Source organism: Oncorhynchus clarkii, chromosome 11, assembly GCF_045791955.1.
Source record: "Oncorhynchus clarkii lewisi isolate Uvic-CL-2024 chromosome 11, UVic_Ocla_1.0, whole genome shotgun sequence".
NCBI classification, from domain to species: domain Eukaryota; kingdom Metazoa; phylum Chordata; class Actinopteri; order Salmoniformes; family Salmonidae; genus Oncorhynchus; species Oncorhynchus clarkii.
The window spans coordinates 28,451,982-28,471,738 of NC_092157.1; the positions used below are offsets into that span (position 1 = coordinate 28,451,982).

The window sequence follows — 19,757 nt, forward strand, 5'->3', positions numbered from 1 at the left end:
ACTGCAGGCTGATATTTAGAACTGTTTGTTTCAATATCTAGGTTTTTACATTTATATTGATTGATTAATTAATCTTATACTACTCAAATATAAATAACATACATTTTTCTATACTATTCCAATGTGTTACTGAACCCCTTACTGAAATGATTGTTCCAGTTTAGTTGTTTAGGGTAGTCTCATATCCTGGTCTTCTGAACCCTGGCAGTCATTGTGAATGGAGGTTACGGGTATATTACATTTCCAAATGTTTTCCATCCCCTTTCCAATAGGAATTACTTACCACTTTACAATTCAGTATAATGTGACTTACTGGCCTGATAACCATGAGTTTTAGGCCACTATATTAGGGTAAAAGTGGGCCCTTAAAAGCAGGCCTTATGAAATATGAATTGTCTTCATGAATACAATTTAAATGTCAATATATCCATTTAGAACTTCACTTGTTAAAGGCAACAGGAAAGAAAATTAATTAGTCCAACAAGCATTTCTCTGGCACTAGCAAACAGATTTATGGGTGGTACTGGTAACTTTAAAATGCACTCGAAAGGCACCCTGGGAAATATGCAAAAAAGGCTTAAAACCTTACAGCAGGGCTATTCAATTCTGGTTCTGGAAACATTTCTGTTTTTTGATTTTTGTATGATACTTGTATGATACTATCCATAAAATAGTTCCCTTATGGCACCGCTCTTAATAACCTTATTTGGTTCCAACTTGCAACTTTAAATTTAAGAGTGTAAGATAACCCTTACTCAGTGGATCTTCAGAAAAAAAGTTGACACTCCGTTTCACATATATCCACTCATATGGAATTCAGGACTTTATTGAGCAATAAAAAATATACACCAGGGAAAATATTTTCCTTTTTCCGTTAATCCTTAATATTTTTCCATCCACGAAATCTGATTAAATTCTTCTGCATATTAGACCCATGATCCAAAAGGAAAACTGAAAAAAGGGGCAGTCAGTTATTCAACAGTAAAAGTAGATCAGCTGGAATGAGTTCAAAAGCATTTCTGTTTCATTGTTTTAAAATGATTTGAGGAGGAGGATTGAGAGAGAGAGAGGATTAGTTTAACAGACGTTGTGACAGACGTTGAGAGTCTAGGTCGCCACTGTCACTGCAATCGCTACATCCAACTCTGCCACATCCATATCCTCCCCGTAGAGTTCTGCTAGTTTCTGAAATTCGGGCCCCCAGTCATCCAGGTAGTTATAATCCTGTTCTGAGTGTGTTCCTGGGGAGTCCAGAGAGCTGATGGAGCCTGTGGGCGACCCTTGACCCTCGTATGCATAGGTCTGGAGGGAGTCATAGGGAGGCCCACCAGTGTCCATGTCTGCCTCCACCAGTCTCTGTTTAATAAACTTCTGCACATTCACCTGGTCCAGCTCTGGGGGACTGTGGCAGCCCCGCGCCGGCCTGCCACATTGTCGGGCCGACTCCGGCCGGACGTCCCGTCGGAACTTGAGCTCTTCAGCGGCGGCGGGGTTCCGCAGGGCAATAATGTCGAAAGCCTCAGTGTCCTCTTCACCGCCGCCTTCGTCGTCGTAGGTTACCACGTTCTCACGCACGTCCTCCTCTGAGATGATGAGGGGCTCCTTCTTGCTCCGCCGCAGGGTGATGAACAGAACCACGATCACTGGAGGAAGACAAGGACAGATGCTGTGTCAACATCAACAACAATAATATCAACAATGCCATCAAAAAACAGTGAACAGAATCACAATCGTTGTAAGAAGAGAGAAATTAACAGAGATATCATGTCAATAATAACAACAACAAAATGGTGATGAACAGAGCCACGATCGCTTCAGAAGAGCGTGACAAGCAGAGACACCATGTCAACAGAAACAACAATAATGGAAACAACATCAACAAAATGGTGGTTTTACAATGCCACTCCAGAGAGTGATGAACAGAACGATGATCGATACAATTTGAAAATGAGACATGTAGAGAAGCCATGTCAACAACAACAATAATGACTGTAATGGAAACATCAACAAAACGGTTGGTTTAACAACACCCCATCATTATTGTAGCAGTTGCGTTTCAGCACAATATCCAAGCCTGGTCGCATGCTAATTCCATGCTCTGCATGTGGTGTTTGCATGTAATGTATTAAGTCATACAAAATGTGCATGTTTTGGGTCGTAAACAGCTAACAAAATGAAAGCTCTGTCTTTGTCCCAAATGGCAATCTACTCCCTATAAAGGTAAGAGTACCATTTGGAATATAGGCCCTGAAACATTCCTTCTTTTTACTATAATTCATATTAATTCCTGATTATACACAGAAGCGAGCAGAGCTGTAAATCAGTATTTCACATTAGCAGTCATCAGTATGAGCTGTGAGGATGCTCTGAATGCAAGCTGCTAGGATGCTGATGAGAATCTTCTCATTATAGGCTGAGTCCCAAATGGCCCCCTATTCTCTATATAGTTCACTACTTTTGTTAAGGGCCAATTCTTTATTTTTGCACGTTACATATTTTAATGTAATAGGAAATTAGTATTGTGAAATCATTGTCAAAACCGCAAGAGATACTGTTGTATGTAGGTCTAGAGTATTTATGTATTGATCATATCAAAACAGAAATATTAAAACATTACTTTAACAACTGAAAACAACTGTATGTGGCACCGGAACCATTGACTTGCTGCATTATTATATTATTAAGATGCTTGATGGTAACTCTTAACTGGTTTGGACAGCTCATGAGGTCTCTTAAATATCTGTTGACTAGGTTGGACTCTAACGACTAAAGATTCTTCATAAATTGTTTTTATTTTTACCCAAAAGAGTAGGAATAAAATGGCTCTATTCTCAGCACTTACAAACAATTTTCTACTCTGAGATGCTTAGTGGATATGGGCCCTGGGCGGTACCTCAAACTGTCATGATTACCAGCTGAGAAACCTTTATGAATTGATTTTACTCCTGGCTCAGAGTTTGTCTGGGCAGTGTCTTAACATCATCCTAAAACCTACTCTAAACTGGGATTTATTTTGCCTTAAATCAGGTTAACAGGATTCCTAAGACCCTTTCTAAGATGCTTTGTGGATACTGGCCCAGGTCTCTCCTCCGTTCTAGCAAGATGCAGACAGTAGTACACACCACCACACTCAGTCACTTGCCTGCCACTCCACGAACCCAAAGGCTCTTTAAGAGCCACCTAATAAATGTAAATACGTGTGTGTGTGTGTGTGTGTGTGTGTGTGTGTGTGTGTGTGTGTGTGTGTGTGTGTGTGTGTGTGTGTGTGTCTGTCAAACTATAAATGAGAAAATGTAGAGCCCTAGGTGGTAACGCTAACCATTACGCTACAAACCCAGTCGTAAACATGTTAACTTGACAGTCTATTTAAATGGACAGTCTGGTGATGATAGGAAGCATTTGTTCCAAAACGTTTTTGTTCATTCACTCAGTGCTGATTGAACGTTTGTTTATCTTGCTTGGTTAAAAGACAACCATCTAAAACAGTTGATTTGTTGAAAACAGACTAATTTTATCATGTAGCTCAGTGGTTCCCACCCTTTTTCGGTTAGTGTAACACTAACTGAATTTAAGACTGCCCGGAGTACCCCTGAAGTACCCCCTCATGTGCATTTTACCAGTAAGTCTATGGTCTCATGAGTCTTCTCAAGTACCCCCTTGTGGTTAGGCCAAGTTGGGAACCCCTGGTTGGGAACCACTGACGCAACTAAACGTGTTAGCAAGCATTGCATTTTATTTTGACTACACACAGGTCACACAAGCAAGCAATGATGTTGTTGTTGTTTTACCACCTATTTTACTTTTTGTTGTTGTAAAACAACCACACAGCTTACACAACCTATGGTAGCCCAATGCCATCACTATCACACCAAAGCGACAACAGTGACACATCGAGGGATAAGAGTGTGAGAAGGCTTGTGATGCTGAGTTGTTGAGCAACCGAGTTGCTGTACCCGGTTTTAGAACTCTTGAGATTCAGATGAAAAAGATATTAGCATGGTCAGAAATGCTATAAAAAAAGTTGCACATAGTTGGTTTTGATTGGGCACATGAGAGCAATAAATTATGAATTTAAAACTGTTACACTTTCAAACTTCTAACTTCTGAAACATGGCAAATTCAATGGTCCCTTTACGAAGGCTGTAGTCTTGTTATTATCCGATGCCTAGATTTTGAGCTAGGTCGAGGCAGAACATTTCATTTTTTCCTAAGGGTCACGACCTTGTTAAAAATCGGGTTCTTAAATGGTTTTCCCTAACCTCTAAAGTTGACAGCCCCCGAAATTGGGCAATAGAATTACTTACAAAAATATATGTAGATGTTTACATTACACATTTTGTTTATTTCTCACCGTTTTATAAATCAGAAGACAGCCATCTAGAGCTTCCTAGGACCATGTCAATGTCCTCTGTCGAATAAACGTGTATTGCCTCCTGCTGGTGGTCGGCTACATCATTATATCAATTTATATCACTTCACTCCAATGTTACGTCAAAGCGGCAGAAAAACATGTATCCACTGCTTCACGGCACAGACATGGCAAAACAATCGCTGAACTTGTCTTGAGCAGGCAGATCTAAATACCTAACTTTCATAGCTCTAAGATAAAGTATGCGACCTACACACTTCCTTAAGCCTAAAATAATAAAATAAGTCATTTTGTCTGGAAGGCAAACTCTTGTTTTACGTCAGACACATTGCATATGCTCAGAACAACAAAACCAAGGCCTTTACATAGCCCTTCTCCCTTGTCTGTTTGACTATCAGTATGTTTGGTAAAGAAGGTAAAATATTTTGAGTACATGTTCTTAAAACAGATTTTAATGATATATATGGACATATTACGAAGTATGAAAAGGCACATTCATTCACAATGTTTTTTTAATATTATACCATCAGATTTGTAAATGTTTTATGTACTAGATCATATGGGTTGGAAAATACATTTTTTGTTCTTGACATAAATAAACAGAATTTTACTCCAATCATTATCATATTTCCCAGCATGCTCATTGCAGGCAGATTTTTGGAATGGTTTGATTCAATATCTGTTTTTGCGTGTACATTGATTAAAGGTCGACTGCACTTACTCATTTGGCCTTGTTTTGAATTTTGCTCACTAAGATATGCTAGCGGCCAAGACTTTACCCAAACAAGAGTTGTCTGGGGGCTGTGGTTTGATGTGGGTGTGTTATGTTTGTATATCGTACCCCGGCAGGTACTGTTGTTAGTCCCTCTTCAGTTACCATGGCAACAACATAGCCCTTTCCTCCAAATAGTAATTTCCTTAAAATAGTCAGAATCAATCTAAGATAAATCAATAAATCTGTAAATCATTTATACATTTTTGCTAAGGAGGTCTTAGTCGGGCAATTTTACATCTAGCTAAGGCGATTGATGCAGTATTTCTCAAATAAATCATGAAAGAAATGAGTCGAGAAAGTATTGCTGCGCACTAATGACATGATTTTGTCACCAAATCTATATATATTTTGGTGGGGTAAAATTCATGTAAATTAATAGTTAGCGCTCATCCAGCCGTGGGCTCCCACTTTTTTTTAAAGGTACACAAATACAAAGCATTAACCACCATAATCATTACACAGAGACAAACATTAACAACCCATCCTGTGGGCCGGAAAGCAAAGAAAGTAAAAAATATATACATATGCCGCCACCACCATGCGTCGCCGTAATGATGGTGTCAGGTTTCCTCCAGATATGGCGCTTGGTATTCATGCCAAGTAGTTCAATCCTGGTTTCATCAGACCAGAGAATCTTGTTTCTCATGGTCTGAGAGTCTTTAGGTGCCTTTTGGCAAACTCCAAGCAGGCTGTGCCTTTTACTGAGGAGTGGCTTCCGTCTGGTCACTACCATAAAGTGCTGATTGCAGATGGTTGCCCTTCTGGATGGTTCTCCCATCTCCACAGAGGAACTCTGGAGCTCTGTCAGAGTAACTTTCGTGTTCTTGGTCACCTCCTTGACCAAGGCCCTTCTCCCCCGATTGCTCAGTTTGGCTGGGTGTCCAGCTCTAGGAAGAGTCTTGGTGGTTCCAATCTTCTCCCATTTAAGAATGATGGAGGCCACTGTGTTCTTAGGGACCTTCAATGCTGCGGAAATGTTTTGGTACACTTCCCCAGATCTGTGCCTCAACACAATCCTGTCTCTGAGCTCTGATGGCTTTGACCTGATTGCTTTTTTTTGCTCTGACATGCACTGTCAACTGTGGGACCTTATATAGACAGGTTAAAACCTTTCCAAATAATGTCCAATCAATGGAATTTACCACAGCTGGACTACAATCAAGTTGTAGGAACATCTCAATTTCGAGTCTCATATTAAAGGGTCTGAATACCTATGTAAATAAGGTAATTCTGTTTGTTGTTTTTTTTGCAAGAATTTCTAAAAACCTTTTTCTGTTTTGTCATTATGGGGTGTTGTGCGTAGATTGATGAGGGAATGTTTTTATTTAATCAATTTTAGAATAAGGCTGTAACGTAACAAAATGTGTAAAAGGTCAAGGGAGTTTGAATACTTTCCGAATGCACTGTATTACATATGCTGATCATCGCTAAGGGAAAGGCTGGCATCCTAAATAGTTTTTGTTCATTTTTTTGAATTAATTTAATGTATTTTCACCTGGAAAAATTAGGCTACAGCTGTGACAACGTTTTATCATCATATCAATGTATTATTACAACTGTACATGTCGCCTACAGATGCCTGCCACATTGCCAAGCAAGAAAGATATTTCGCAATCGTCAAACGCAGTGAGTTGTTATGACTTGGATAGGTTTAAGCCCGGTCGGTCGGAGGAGAGTGAGAACAGGATAGTAGACAAAGTCATGTGAGCAACAAAGTGAGGTAGTTTGTGTGGATGATCAGATTGAATGGTGTGTGCGTGTGTTCAGCTACATGTGCAGAGACCGTGGCACGAGTGAGGCGAGGTTGTAGATATAATTTCTTAAATTTAGGAGCTAGACAGGATTATCTAGGTTTTTACATTGGCGTCATCTACGGGCTGAATGTTACGTGGATGGACCAGTTATCAATCTCTTTCCAGAACGTGTTTACATTTGTATAAACTTCAAGTATTACTGACTAGAAACCCCCCGAAAAAAATTATAATCTGGCAAGCTGTTTTAGCTTTCTCCCTACGGCTAGGCTAGGCAGTAGGCTTGTATTGATCATCTTTGAGGTGATAACACTATTTGCTTTGTAATTTGTTAAAAACAGTCAAATTACTTTTCAAGTCATGTGCTTCAGTTCTTGTATACAATCACATCGGACATTTTAACAAGCACATCGAAGATTTGTAATAAATGCATAAATAAGTGAACAAACTAAGTTGTTCTTATTCGGGCAATGGGTGCAGCCATCTTTGACTTAGTTTATTTGCGTCTTAATTAAAGCGAATGGTATTCTGGGATTTGTCCATTTCTGCTTGTCAAACAGAAACAAACATGGCTGCCTTCATAAAGAATTTAGTAGTGTGTGTGTGTGTGTGTGTGTGTGGGGGGGGTACCTTCACCAGTACCCACCATCTTTTCCAACCAACTTCAAAAATCTCACTCCCACTGGACCAAACCTATCTTTATCATAACCATGTCCATCAATGCAAGGCTTTGGCTCCGAGGGCCTCACAACACCTACCCCTTCCATTTCACCTCCAGAAGCTCCAGAACTCAAACTGGTGTCCGGCTCGCTATGTTTGGATTTAACACCAATCTTCCTCGACAAACTCTCTCCCTTGTTATTGCTAGCTTCAACAGATTCAAACCCATCCTCTGCATCCCTCAGTCTTTTGAACCTCCTCTCTCTTCCCTTCCCATCCTGCCCCCCAATTACCCAATTCCTGAAAATATTCAACTTTTCCAAGCTGAAATCTCTTTTTAGCCCCCTCGAGAGACACGCCAAGCCCTGTACTCCAATGTTGAAACGTTCTTCTCAACAGTCATTGGCACAAGACATTTGTTTTTCACCAGGATGCTCAATCACTGATAATCTGTTCATAATCAGGGGCATGCCTGTCAAGGCTTTCAAATTTACATTTTTAAATGGTTTCCTTGGACCAGGAGGAAGCCGTAGATTGGGTGGACCATGGATATGTATTCAATGTGTTGTCTTGTTTGGTTGTGGTGAGAATTGTGTGGCCTGGGTTAAAGTGTTGTATGCTGGGGCTTCATGTATGGTCAAGGTCGGGGGAGGGCTAGGTAGGCCAGTCTGGGTAGGGCAGGGCATTCGCCAGGGATGCCCTCTGTCGGGGCCGCTATACACTCTTGTTATTCTGTCCTTTCTGGGCCTGTCACTCAGGAGACTACCGGGAGTGTGTGAGGCAGGCATAGGGTTGGCGACAGTTATAGCAGTGTCAGCATATACTGATGATGTCTCAGTGTTGGTTAAGAATGAGCAAGAAATAGTTTGAGGGTGTACGAGGCAAGAGTGAGGCTCTGTTATGTGGGGCATGGAGGGACAGGGCACCTCTGCAGTTTCGAAGGGGGTTGCAGTGTGCTGTGAGGGTCTCAAGATGCTTGGGGTGTCTGGGCTCAGGGGGGTGGGTTAGGAAGAACTGGGAAGGAGTGGCACAAGCAGTGCTGTCAAGGTTGACGAAGTGGAGGTGGCTCCTGTCCAAGTGTCATACAGAGGAAGGGTGCTGATCATCAACAACTTGGCAGCATCCTCCCTATGGCATAAATTGGCCGTTCTCAATGCCCCCAATGGTCTGCTTGCGGAGCTGCAGCGCAAGGTAGTGGATTTTTTTTAGTCGGGGCATCACTGGCTGAGGGCGGCGGTTCTGTACCTGGAGAGGGGACAAGGCCTGGTGGACCTGGAGAGCAGGGTGGAAGGGATCCGACTCAAAGCGGCAGAGAAGGTACTCTACCATACTGTGCTTTGTTGAGAAGGTACTCTACCAGCATGTGCTCTATTGAGGAGGGCTGGTGGTTTGGGGCTAGATCTGCAGCTTTTCCTAATGCGGCCGGAGAGACATAGCAGTGGTCTCTGATTTTTGTGCTGCAGTACTGAGGGCCTGGCAACTGCTGAGACCCACACGAGAGGGGGGGTATGGTGCCTGGGCCATGGGTGTGGGAGGAGCCCATGTTCCACGACCCACTTATCCCTTTGAGGTCTGGTCATTCAGCCACCCTGCACAGACGTATAATGGCAGCAAGCATCAAGAGACTAGCAGACCTACGGCTGCCGGGGGGTGGAAAACTGCCCAAGAGTTGGCACAGCAGGTGGGACTGACGGGGGCATCAGATCCAGTGTTATTATTCAAATGCATGGCCTCTGCGTGTCTTAGGTTTGACTTCAAGATTTACAAAATGATCAACAGTGTGGAGATGTTTCCGGAGGCATGGGGGCTCAAGGGGGCTGTCTTTATAGCTGGAGAGGAGGGGCTGGATGTACTGTTGTAATGTGGTGCTGAAGGGTGTATTGTACTGTTGTGTACTGTGTAATGTGATTGTGTGGAGGTTATGGTGTCGCAAAATGCATTTTTTGGGGGGGGGTGTTTTTAGTATAATGAGGAGGGCTCATTACAGTAAGATCATTCAGTCAATCTCTCTCTTGGCATGAAACAGCTTTGTATCACACTAACAATTCCTTCCCCACCTTATCTCAATATTTCTGCACCAGACAGACAGTATCTCGCTCACTCACTCACTCACTCACTCACTCACTCACTCACTCACTCACTCACTCACTCACTCACTCACTCACTCTGCAGTCTCTCACTCTGCAGTCTCTCACTCATGTGTTTGCTTCAAACAGTGATGATGGCATTTAGTTGCTGGGTGCCTCAGTCTCTGACAAAGCCGTGGTGAGACTGATATGAATATTCATCACCTTCACGCACCGATGTCCACAGACAATCAAGGGAGATGGGGTGAGTGGGTGATGGCGGATTCTGTTCATTATACACAGTCTCTTCACTGTCCTACCGCTGTTCTGTTTGCTCTGGAGAGGCACTTTGTTGGTATTTGGCAGTGGGGACAGTGCCGTTTCCCCTTTGCTGAAATTCACATGAATTCTGTGGCACATGAATACTCTGTGATCTCTGATTATAAAGCATTTATTATTAGACAACATATTAATTTAACCTAAATAGTGTGTTTATCCTGACTCTATGGAAATAGAAAGCATCAGAAAATCTCTGGACAGGTCTAACACAGCTCTATCCCCCTTCTGTGCCACGCTCTCTAAAGTCTTGTTTCCCTTCTTTACCTCCTTCTATTCTCCTCTTAGTCCATTTTTCTTCACTCATCCATCTCCCCATCTGGCCCAATCCCACTAACTCTCTGTTATCCACTTCTACATCATCCTGACCTTGTCCCTATCCTCCCTCTTTCTAAAACCCACTTGTGTCCTTCCTTACCCTTCCATTCATCTCTCTCCCTATCTCCTCCTCTACCCTTGGTCTGTCATCCCTCCTTCTGTGAGGTCTCCACTCCTCCTCCTGCTGCTCTACTCCTTACACTTCACCATGTCTTCAGGCGTTTTTAACACCCATACCCTTCACCACCTTGCCCCTCAGACAAGATGCCCCCGGGGTGTTCCAAAAACATGCCCTAAAGCGTGATGTCATCTAGGCCTGCACCCATACCATCCATCATCACCACCAATAATCGCCCAAATGTGGGGGGCCTGCCAGGTGGCCCATAACCTCCTCCATACCCTTAGGCTTGATGTTACCCAGACCCAGACAACACCTACCCAGCAAGATGACGATGCACAGCAGGATGGCGATCAGGGCCCCCGTGCTGAGGCCTGCCGAGGAGAGGAGGCCCCTCTCATCCTGGCACGTCTGCACCCTGCCGTTCCACTGACATGGGCACACCTGCAGGGTCAGAGTGCTGGTGCCGCTCAGTGCCGGCTCCCCACCATCCCACACCACGATGGGCAGCTCATACAACTCCTGGACCAGTCGGCTGAACCGCCTCCGGCGCGCAATAATACTGGCCGTGTTGTCTGGAACGAGAGAGAGACAGAGAGAGAGCGGTGAGAGAGAGAGAGAGAAAATACACTCATTAGGACAAATTAGAGGAGAGGACTCATTCAGGACGACTAGCTACCCAGGCCGCACTTCCCATTAGCGGGGATTCTGTCCAGAGCGCTCCATTCTAACCCACTTCCACAGATGGATTTTTAATGGAGACAGCGAGCAAATGTACTTTCCCTTTGAAATAGAAAATTATTCTATTCCACAAGTCTACCGATATACACATACATACTTCTTGTCTCTTTCAAGCTGGTAAATGTCTCTTTCTCTGTGTCTGTTAACTCTGCTTGTTGTTTACTTTTTGTTCCTGTTATAGTTCATATCCGAGTCATTCCAAGAAACCACGAAATAAGCAGTTCACCTTGAACATCCATGAGGCCACTCTACTAATAAAGGTGAGACAGGAAGGAAAGAGAAATGAAAGAAAGATGGAAAAAGGGAAATAAAAGGAGATATTCCAGTGGAGGTTGTGAGAGGCACTGGCTCCTCTCTCTTCACTGTGAAAACACTTCCTCCACACAGACGGCACTGTAGTGTAAAGTAGTAGCTACCAAACTAGTGTTCCTAGACCTCCACCACCTCACACTCTAATCTCTACTCCATCTATGGAATAATTACAATGATTGACAGTCGGAATGACAACACGTACTTCAAGCTTTATTAACTCAGACTCGCCGTATCACATTATCAGCAAGACAGGAGGGGGCGGAAGAGAGAGAGAGAGAGAAAGACAGAGTGAGAGCTGTAAGATAAAGAAAAGAAAGAGAGAGTGATGTTTGGTATTCACGATCATAGCTTGCATTTCTGAAGCCCAGATCCAAGATAATATAGACTACATGAGAGCCTCCTGGTGTGCAGGGACAAATAAAATGGTTCTATGTGGCACCCAAAAAGCTTCCCCCGAAGGGAAAAATGACAGAATGTCTATTGGTTCTAATCTTTTAACAATCTGTATCATACAGTGGAGTAGGAGGAAATTCAGGCAGCTGGCAAAAGAGAATATGATATTTTTTTAAATTGTTTATTGCAATATATGTGTTTTGCATGTACACTGATTGATTAATTAATCAATTAATTGATATTGTGTGACACAAAGATAAATAACATATCTAAAGTAATCAAATATGTTAGGTGGATTCATTGCACCTATTACTGAAAGGGTTGTTCCAGTTTAGATGCTTTAGGTAGTCTCATTAAATCATCCTTTTCACCCTGGTAGTCATTCTGAATGCAGATTTTGGGATTCACTCTGGTTGGATTCCAATGGGAATTAAACATCCTTTTGTCAACATAATGTCACTTGATGCTATTTTTGCTTTGGCTTACACTGGTCACAAGTGACCAAAACACAGCGAAGGCTGGTCACCAGTGAAATCATAACGATCTGCCAGCATAACCAGCTAGACCAGGCCTGGGTAAAGGCTGGCCCGGGGGCCGTATGCGGCCCGCGACATGATTCATTACGGCCTACGGAACCAAGTTTTGCTAATTAAAAGAACATATGTGGATTTCCCTCAACTGCAAGATAAAGAATGGTTGACTGATTTTGCCTTCACTGTAGACATCAATGGCCCTCAAGAATGAAGTGAATTCCAAACTACAAGGGAAGGTTCTTTTTTCACATCAGATGTACAGCCTTGTCAAATCCTTCAATGGAAAATTTCTCCTCCTGACCCATCAAGTAGAAGCCAACAATCTCACCTACCTTCCGACACTACTAGTCTGTTCCCTATCAGATGATCAGCGGGAGAAGTATATATCGCTGCTGCGTGCTTTGAATGGTGAGTTTTCTCGTCCTTTTGAGGATTTCAAAGTGTTGGAAAATGACATGCTGTTGGTTTCCTCTCTTTTCACCTTCAATGTGGATAACGCTCCCACTGACCTGCAACTTGAGCTTATCGATCTTCAGTCTGATGCAGTGATTGGAGAACTATTCAAAACAATGTCACTGACGAGGTTCTATGCATCTCTCGATGAACAAAACTTTCTAATTATTAGGAGTTATGCTCAGAAGTTGTTTGTACGGTTTGGGTCAACATATGTATGTGAACAGACATTTTCAGTGATGAAATATAACAAGTCAAGGCACAGATCATCTCTTACTGACTCTCACCTCTCAGCAATCCTGTGCATAGCGATGTCAGAAACTATAACTGACTTTACTGCTCTAGTCAATATCCATCAGAGACTTCACTCCTCACACTGATTGAGTAGTTTAAATGTAATGTTGAGCTCTCTCTCTTTCTTGTGTTTTGTGCATACCCGTTAACAAGAGTTCTGTCCGTGGTGCTGAATGCACAATGTACTTTTCCCTCCTTGTAGTTCATTGAATGTTTAATAATGAAAATACCTACAAAAAAGAAAATAATGATTGTGGTCTATTTCTGTGCATGTTAAAACAGTAAATTAAGTAGTATATCTGGATGTGATTTACAGTAGATACTTCTGTCAACACAGTCATACACATGATGTGTAATCCTGTAATATCATTCTGGCCCGCGATGGCAAAAAATATAATCTAATGTGGCCCTCCATGGAAAATAATTGACCAGGCCTGAGCTAGACCATGCTGTTCAGACCAGCTTGACCAGCTAGACCATACTGGTCTGCACCATAACCAGATAGATCATGCTGGTCAGACCAGCTTGGTTGTCTTACCAGAGGCGACTGTTCTATCCTACCGATACAGTGTATAACCTGCCAGCCGTATGTTATTCATGTCGTCGTTCAGCCACGACTTGTGAAACACAGTCGTGGCTGAACAGTTTTAAATGTCCCTGTAATACAAACACAGTCGTGGCTGTATTACAGTTTGTAATGTCCCGTTGGTAGGCTATACGTGCTTGTAGTTTGTCCACTTTATTATCCAGCGATTGTACATTGGCCAATAGTACGCTTGGCAAAGGCAGACTAGCCACTCGTCGCCGGATCCTCACAAGGCACCCCGATCTCCTTCCGCGAAACCTCTGTCTCTTTCTGCTGCAAATGACGGGGATGAGGGCCTGTTCGGGTGTCTGGAGATCGGGTGTCCCTCTCGTCCGACTCATTAAAGAAAAAGGATTCGTCCAGTTCAAGGTGAGTAATCGCTGTTCTGATGTCCAGAAGCTCTTTTTCGATCATAAGAGACGGTAGCAGCAACATTATGTGCAAAATAAATTACAAACAATGCGAAAAAACAATCAAAATAGCACGGTTGGTTAAGAGCCCATTAAACATCAGCCATCCCCACTGGCGTCATTTTGACTAAAGGCAATATTCCCGCGTTAGTGGAGACTGCATTCATGGTGAAAGCTGCAGATGTCAGCTCAATAGGAAATTACCTTTCTTCAAAGATACAGATTGCGTAGAGCCCTAAGTATTTCAATGTCTAGCTGGCTCAGATAATATGTTATGCCATGCTACGTCACTGGATGTTTTGTAATGCATGTTATAACACATTTCATCAAATGCCTGCCTCATGCAAATAGATGCTTTTTAATGTAGGCTTTTTGATATAAATGTCTTAGTGTCTTACCCAAGTTAGCAAAGCAAGCACATTTTGGAGTTAAGAATTATCGTAAATACTGGATTCTTATAGTACTCTTTGGCACAAATACTCCAAAAGCTAAACCAGATGATCGTGTCTCAAATGTTAGATAGAAATAGAGCACCAACGGTAAATTGTTGTAAGAATGATACATAGACTAATAAAAATTTCCAAATATCAATGGCTTGACAGCGTTGCTTTCTACCAAGCTGGTTAGCTTGGAATAACAAAAGGTCTTCACAAATCTCTTGATCTATTCAAATAAGTGGGTTGTTTAGAAAACATAGCCTTCTAGATAATTAACAGTGAAGAAAAGCAAATGTCACCGCAATGATGTGGCACAGAAAACTCCGATCATAGAGGGATGTAATGTTGAGTAATTGGAAATCACCATTGGGAAAGGCAATGTCTGTTTATCTTTTTTTTATTGTAGATAATGTAACAAAATGTGGGATACACTGCACTACTTTACCAGCATTATTTGAGACGAGCCCCAGATTCTACAACTCACGATTGCATTGTGTGCATCAGCTGTTGTCTTACATACCTCTTTCCCATAGACATTGTTAATGAAACACTGCAACATAAATTACGCCATGGCTTTTTGATTTGAAATAATGAAATAATAACTACTCATTCTGAGAAGAACAGAGAATAGCACACAATAGAATTCAGCTTTTCTAATAGCTTTAGAGATTCAGCAAAGATGGGGTTGCAAGCAGACATGAGAAATGGGCCTCTGAAGTATCCGTAATGCTTTCAGGGCTGTTTTAAAACGCAGAAACGGGCAGTCAGCTGAAACCAGAGACGACATAACACCCTTAACAATAGCAGCGTTCAGAACGTATCACTTAGCCAGTGTGTTTTCTTTAACCTAGCTTTTATGGCTAAAAGTGTAAAAGTGTTTGCAGCAGCAGTAACGCAATGATAGGGCATAGGATTTGTCCCGAATAGCACTCTATTCCTTCCCTAAATGGCACTCTATTCCTTATATAGTGCCCAATGGTCCCTGGTCAAAAGTAATGCACTCTAAAGTGAATAGGGTGCCATTTGGGATGCAAAATCCACAATGTTGTGTCTATGAGGACCATTTTGAACGTAACAGGGAGACTGGGGGTGGAGAGAGGGATGAGGGAGGGGGTGTTGAGGGAGGGGGGAGGAAGGGTTGTCTGTCTGAGGGTGTGTGTGAGGAATTTTCTTAAATTTCACGACAACAGATGGGAAGTATTAGGCGCTGGCAGACAGACATCCACTCCCAACCTCTGTAGTAGTGCAAGAGCCTGCTGTAAAGAGGCAAGGGCTTACTCTACATGGGGGGGAAAAGGATTCTTAAAAGGGTTCTTCCTCAGCTATTAAGGTTCCTTGGAGAACTCTTGCCCGATAAAGAACCTTTGAGTTAATTGTGGGTTTCTTGACGTGGCATCTACGGTTATTCTGAACTCTGAAAGGTTCTTGAAATAAATGGAAGCCTGCAGACACTATATGTCCCTTTCATAGCACACAGCAAATTAGTCAGTGTTATCTAGTGTGTATTTTTGTGTGACTTTTCTTGTGTTGACTAAAGAGTAGAATTAAAACTATAAAGAGTTCAATTAACACTCAGTGGTGTAACATACCCTGTGTTGGTGTTAACAACCAGCATTGAACCAAAGCCATGCACATCATGGTTATATTTCCCAGCGTGCTCTATTGCAGGTAGATTTTTTTGAATGGTTTGTTTCAATATCTGTGTTTTTGCATGTACATTGATTGGTTCATTAATATTGTTTTACTCAAATATAAATAACATACATTTTTCTAAACTATTCCAATATGTTACTTGAATTTATTGCACCCGTTACCAAAATAGTTGTTCCAGTTTACATTTTAATATAGTCTCATATGTAAGTCTTTCTGAAATAATTATGAATGCAGTTTGCAGGTGAATATTTCCAAATGTTGGATATCCCCACTCAGGCTAGATTCTATAAGAAGTTAAACATCACTTTTCGATCAAGCAAAATGTGACTGCTGTGGCATGTACTGAGTTTGAGGCCACTATATTAGCATAAAACTAGGACATCAAAAGAAGGCCTTACGAAATATGTATTGTCTTAAAATATACATTTGAATGATATTCACTTAGGAACTGACTCAGTGAAAACCACAGGAAAGGAATGAATGCAACAACAATGTCTCTGTCACTAGAAAATACAGGCATGGCTGGTACTGGAAACTCACATGCAAATAACCCTGGAAAATATGCAACTAAACCCTACAGCAGGGCTATTCAATTCTGATTCTGGAGAGTTGAAACATTCCTTGTCTGGGATTTTTCTATGGTTCTTCAAAGAACCATCACATTTATGGTTATTCCGAGACCCTAAAATGGTTCCCATATGGCATCGCTCTCAAGAACCTTATTTGGTTCCAACTTGCACCTTTATTTTTAAGAGTGTATCAAATACAGTACAGAGTCAACAGTACGTGCAGGGTGGGTTCTATGACTCACACTCTGACTAGCTGCTAACACTGTGATTACAGTACAGACTGAAAATAACCTTGGTAATACATTGTGACATGAGACCGACCCCTTTTGAAACCTGAAAAAAAAAAAATCTTAATTCAAATAAAATAAAATGTTTTTTTGCCACATGCTTTGTAAACTATAGGTGTAAACAAACAGTGAAATGCTTACTTTAGGCTATTTTTCCAGCAATACAGTTAAAGATAATAATACTAAAAAATGAAATAGTGGCATTTCAGTACGACTAAACCCTTTTACAAAGGGTAAAATGGCCACGTGAAGAGACAGAGAGTGGGAGTCTGTATTGCAGACAAATGGGAATAGGAACTATTGATGAGTTTTTGAGGAAGGAACTCACACTAACAGAAAGTGAATCCAAGACAGTACTCCTAATTACGGTGGAACCGTTCATCAAGGGTTATAGGAAGAACCCTTCAACGATAACAGGGTTATCGGTAGAACTCTTCATAGAGTGATCAGGTAATCAAATGGCTACCAGGAATCTTTGCATTGTCCCGCCACCCCAACCCATCTTTAACGCTGCTGCTACTCTCTGTTTATCATATATGGATTGTCACTTTAACTATACATTCATGTACATACTACCTCAATTAGCCCGACTAACCGGTGCATGTACAGTGCCTTGCAAAGGTACTCACCCCCTTGGTGTTTTTCCTATTTTGTTGCATACAACTTGTAATTTAAATCGATTTTTATTTGGACATCATGTTGGACATACACAAAATATTCCAAATTGGTGAAGTGAAATTTAAAAAATACTTATTTAAAAGAATTCACAAAAAAAATAAAACGGAAAAGTGGAGCGTGCATAAAAAGTGGAGCGTGCATATGTATTCACCCCCTTTGCCATAAAGCCCCTAAATAAGATCTGGAGCAACCAATTACCTTCAGAAATCACATAATTAATTAAATAAAGTCCACTTAGATTATGTGCAATCTACACCTGTCCTGAAAGGCCCCAGAGTCTGCAACGCCACTATGCAAGGAGCACCACCAAGCAAGAGGCACCATGAAAACCAAGGAGCTCTCCAAAAAGGTCAGGGACAAAGTTGTGGAGAAGTACAGATCAGGGTTGGGTTATATAAAAAATATCCGAAACTTTGAACAGCCCACAGAGCACCATTAAATCCATTATAAAAAAAATGGAAAGAATATGGCACCACAACAAACCTGCCGAGAGAGGGCCGCTCACCAAAACTCACGGACCAGGGAAGGAGGGCATTAATCAGAGAGGCAACAAAGAGACGAAAGATAACCCTGAAGGAGCTGCAATGCTTTACATCAGAGATTGGAGTATCTCTCCATAGGACCACTTTAAGCCGTGCACTCCACAGAGCTGGGCTTTACGGAAGAGTGGCCATAAAAAACCCATTGCTTAAAAGAAAAAATAAGCAAACACGTTTGGTGTATGCCAAAAGGCATGTTGGAGACTCCCCAAACATATGGAAGAAGGTACTCTGGTCAGATGAGACTAAAATGTAGCTTTTTGACAATCAAGGGAAACCCTATCTCTGGCACAAAAACAACACCTACCAACACCCCGAGAACTTCATCCCCACGGTGAATCATGGTGGTGGCAGCATCATGCTGTGGGGATGTTTTTCATCGTCAGGGACTGGGAAACTGGTCAGAATTGGAGGAATGATGGAAGGTGCTAAATACAGGGACATTTTTGTAGGAAACCTCTTTCAGTCTTCCAGAGATTTGAGACTGGGACAGAGGTTCAACTTCCATCAGGACAATGACCCTAAGCATAGTGTTAAAGCAACACTCAAGTGGTTTAAGGGGAAACATTTAAATGTCTTGGAATGACCTAGTCAAAGCCTAGACCTCCATCCAATTGGGAATATGTGGTACTTAAAGATTGCTGTACACCAGCAGGAACCCATCCAACTTGAAGGAGCTGTAGCAGTTACTAGCGACTAGATGTGCCAGGTTTATGGGGACGTATCCCAAGAGACCTGCAGCTGTAATTGCTGCAAAAGTTGGCTCTACAAAGTATTGACTTTGGTGGGGTGAAAAGTTATGCACACTCAAGTTTTTTGTTGTTTCATAATAAAACATATTTTGCATCTTCAAAGTGGTAGGCATGTTGTGTAAATCAAATGATACAAACCCCCCCAAAAATCTATTTTAATTCCAGTTTGTAAGGCAACAAAATAGGAAAAATGCCAAAGGGGGTGAATACTTTCGCAAGGCACTGTATTTAGCCTCGCTACTGTTATAGCCTTGCTACTGTATATGGCCTCACTACTGTTATTTTTAATGTATTTTTCTGTTGTTTTTTACTTCTTTACTAATCTATTGTTCACCTATTACCTATTCTTACTTAAGAATTGCATTGTTGGTTGGGGCCTGTAAGTGAGAATTTCACTGTAAGATACCACTGTAAGAATACCTGTTGTATTCGGCGCACGTTCTAAGAAGAACCTTTAGAGGATAAAATTGTTCTTGGTAGAAGCGTTCATAGAGGGTTAGATATAGGGTTCTATGTAGAACCCAAATTCTTATAAGAGTGTATTAGTATAATTTAATCAAATCAAGCCACAATCGACAAAGATAAGATATAGGCACATTTGATCAATCCTGAGAAGGAAATTCTTCAGAGATAGGTACACACAAGTCACAATCTAAAATTGGAAGAAAACATGATGTCAAGTTGGACAGACAATTCAAGGGCAAACCCAGTTGCATGCATACTATTT

General features: G+C 41.7%; 1 protein-coding gene across 3 annotated transcripts in view; it reads right to left on the bottom strand.

Annotated features, from left to right (window-relative positions):
• Positions 1-789: 789 nt before the first annotated feature.
• Positions 790-19,757, bottom strand: part of LOC139420429 (cadherin-18-like) — a 409,544-nt gene continuing 390,576 nt past the window's right edge. For 2 of the 3 annotated variants that reach the window (XM_071170553.1, XM_071170554.1), the window contains 2 exons: positions 10,714-10,968; positions 836-1,643 (listed from right to left, as the gene is read on the bottom strand). In XM_071170553.1, coding sequence (XP_071026654.1) covers positions 1,108-1,643; positions 10,714-10,968 — 791 coding nt within the window. In that variant the 3' untranslated portion in view covers positions 836-1,107. Of the gene's footprint in view, positions 1,644-10,713; positions 10,969-19,757 lie in introns of all 3 variants that reach the window. The other variant, XM_071170551.1, reaches the window with a different exon arrangement.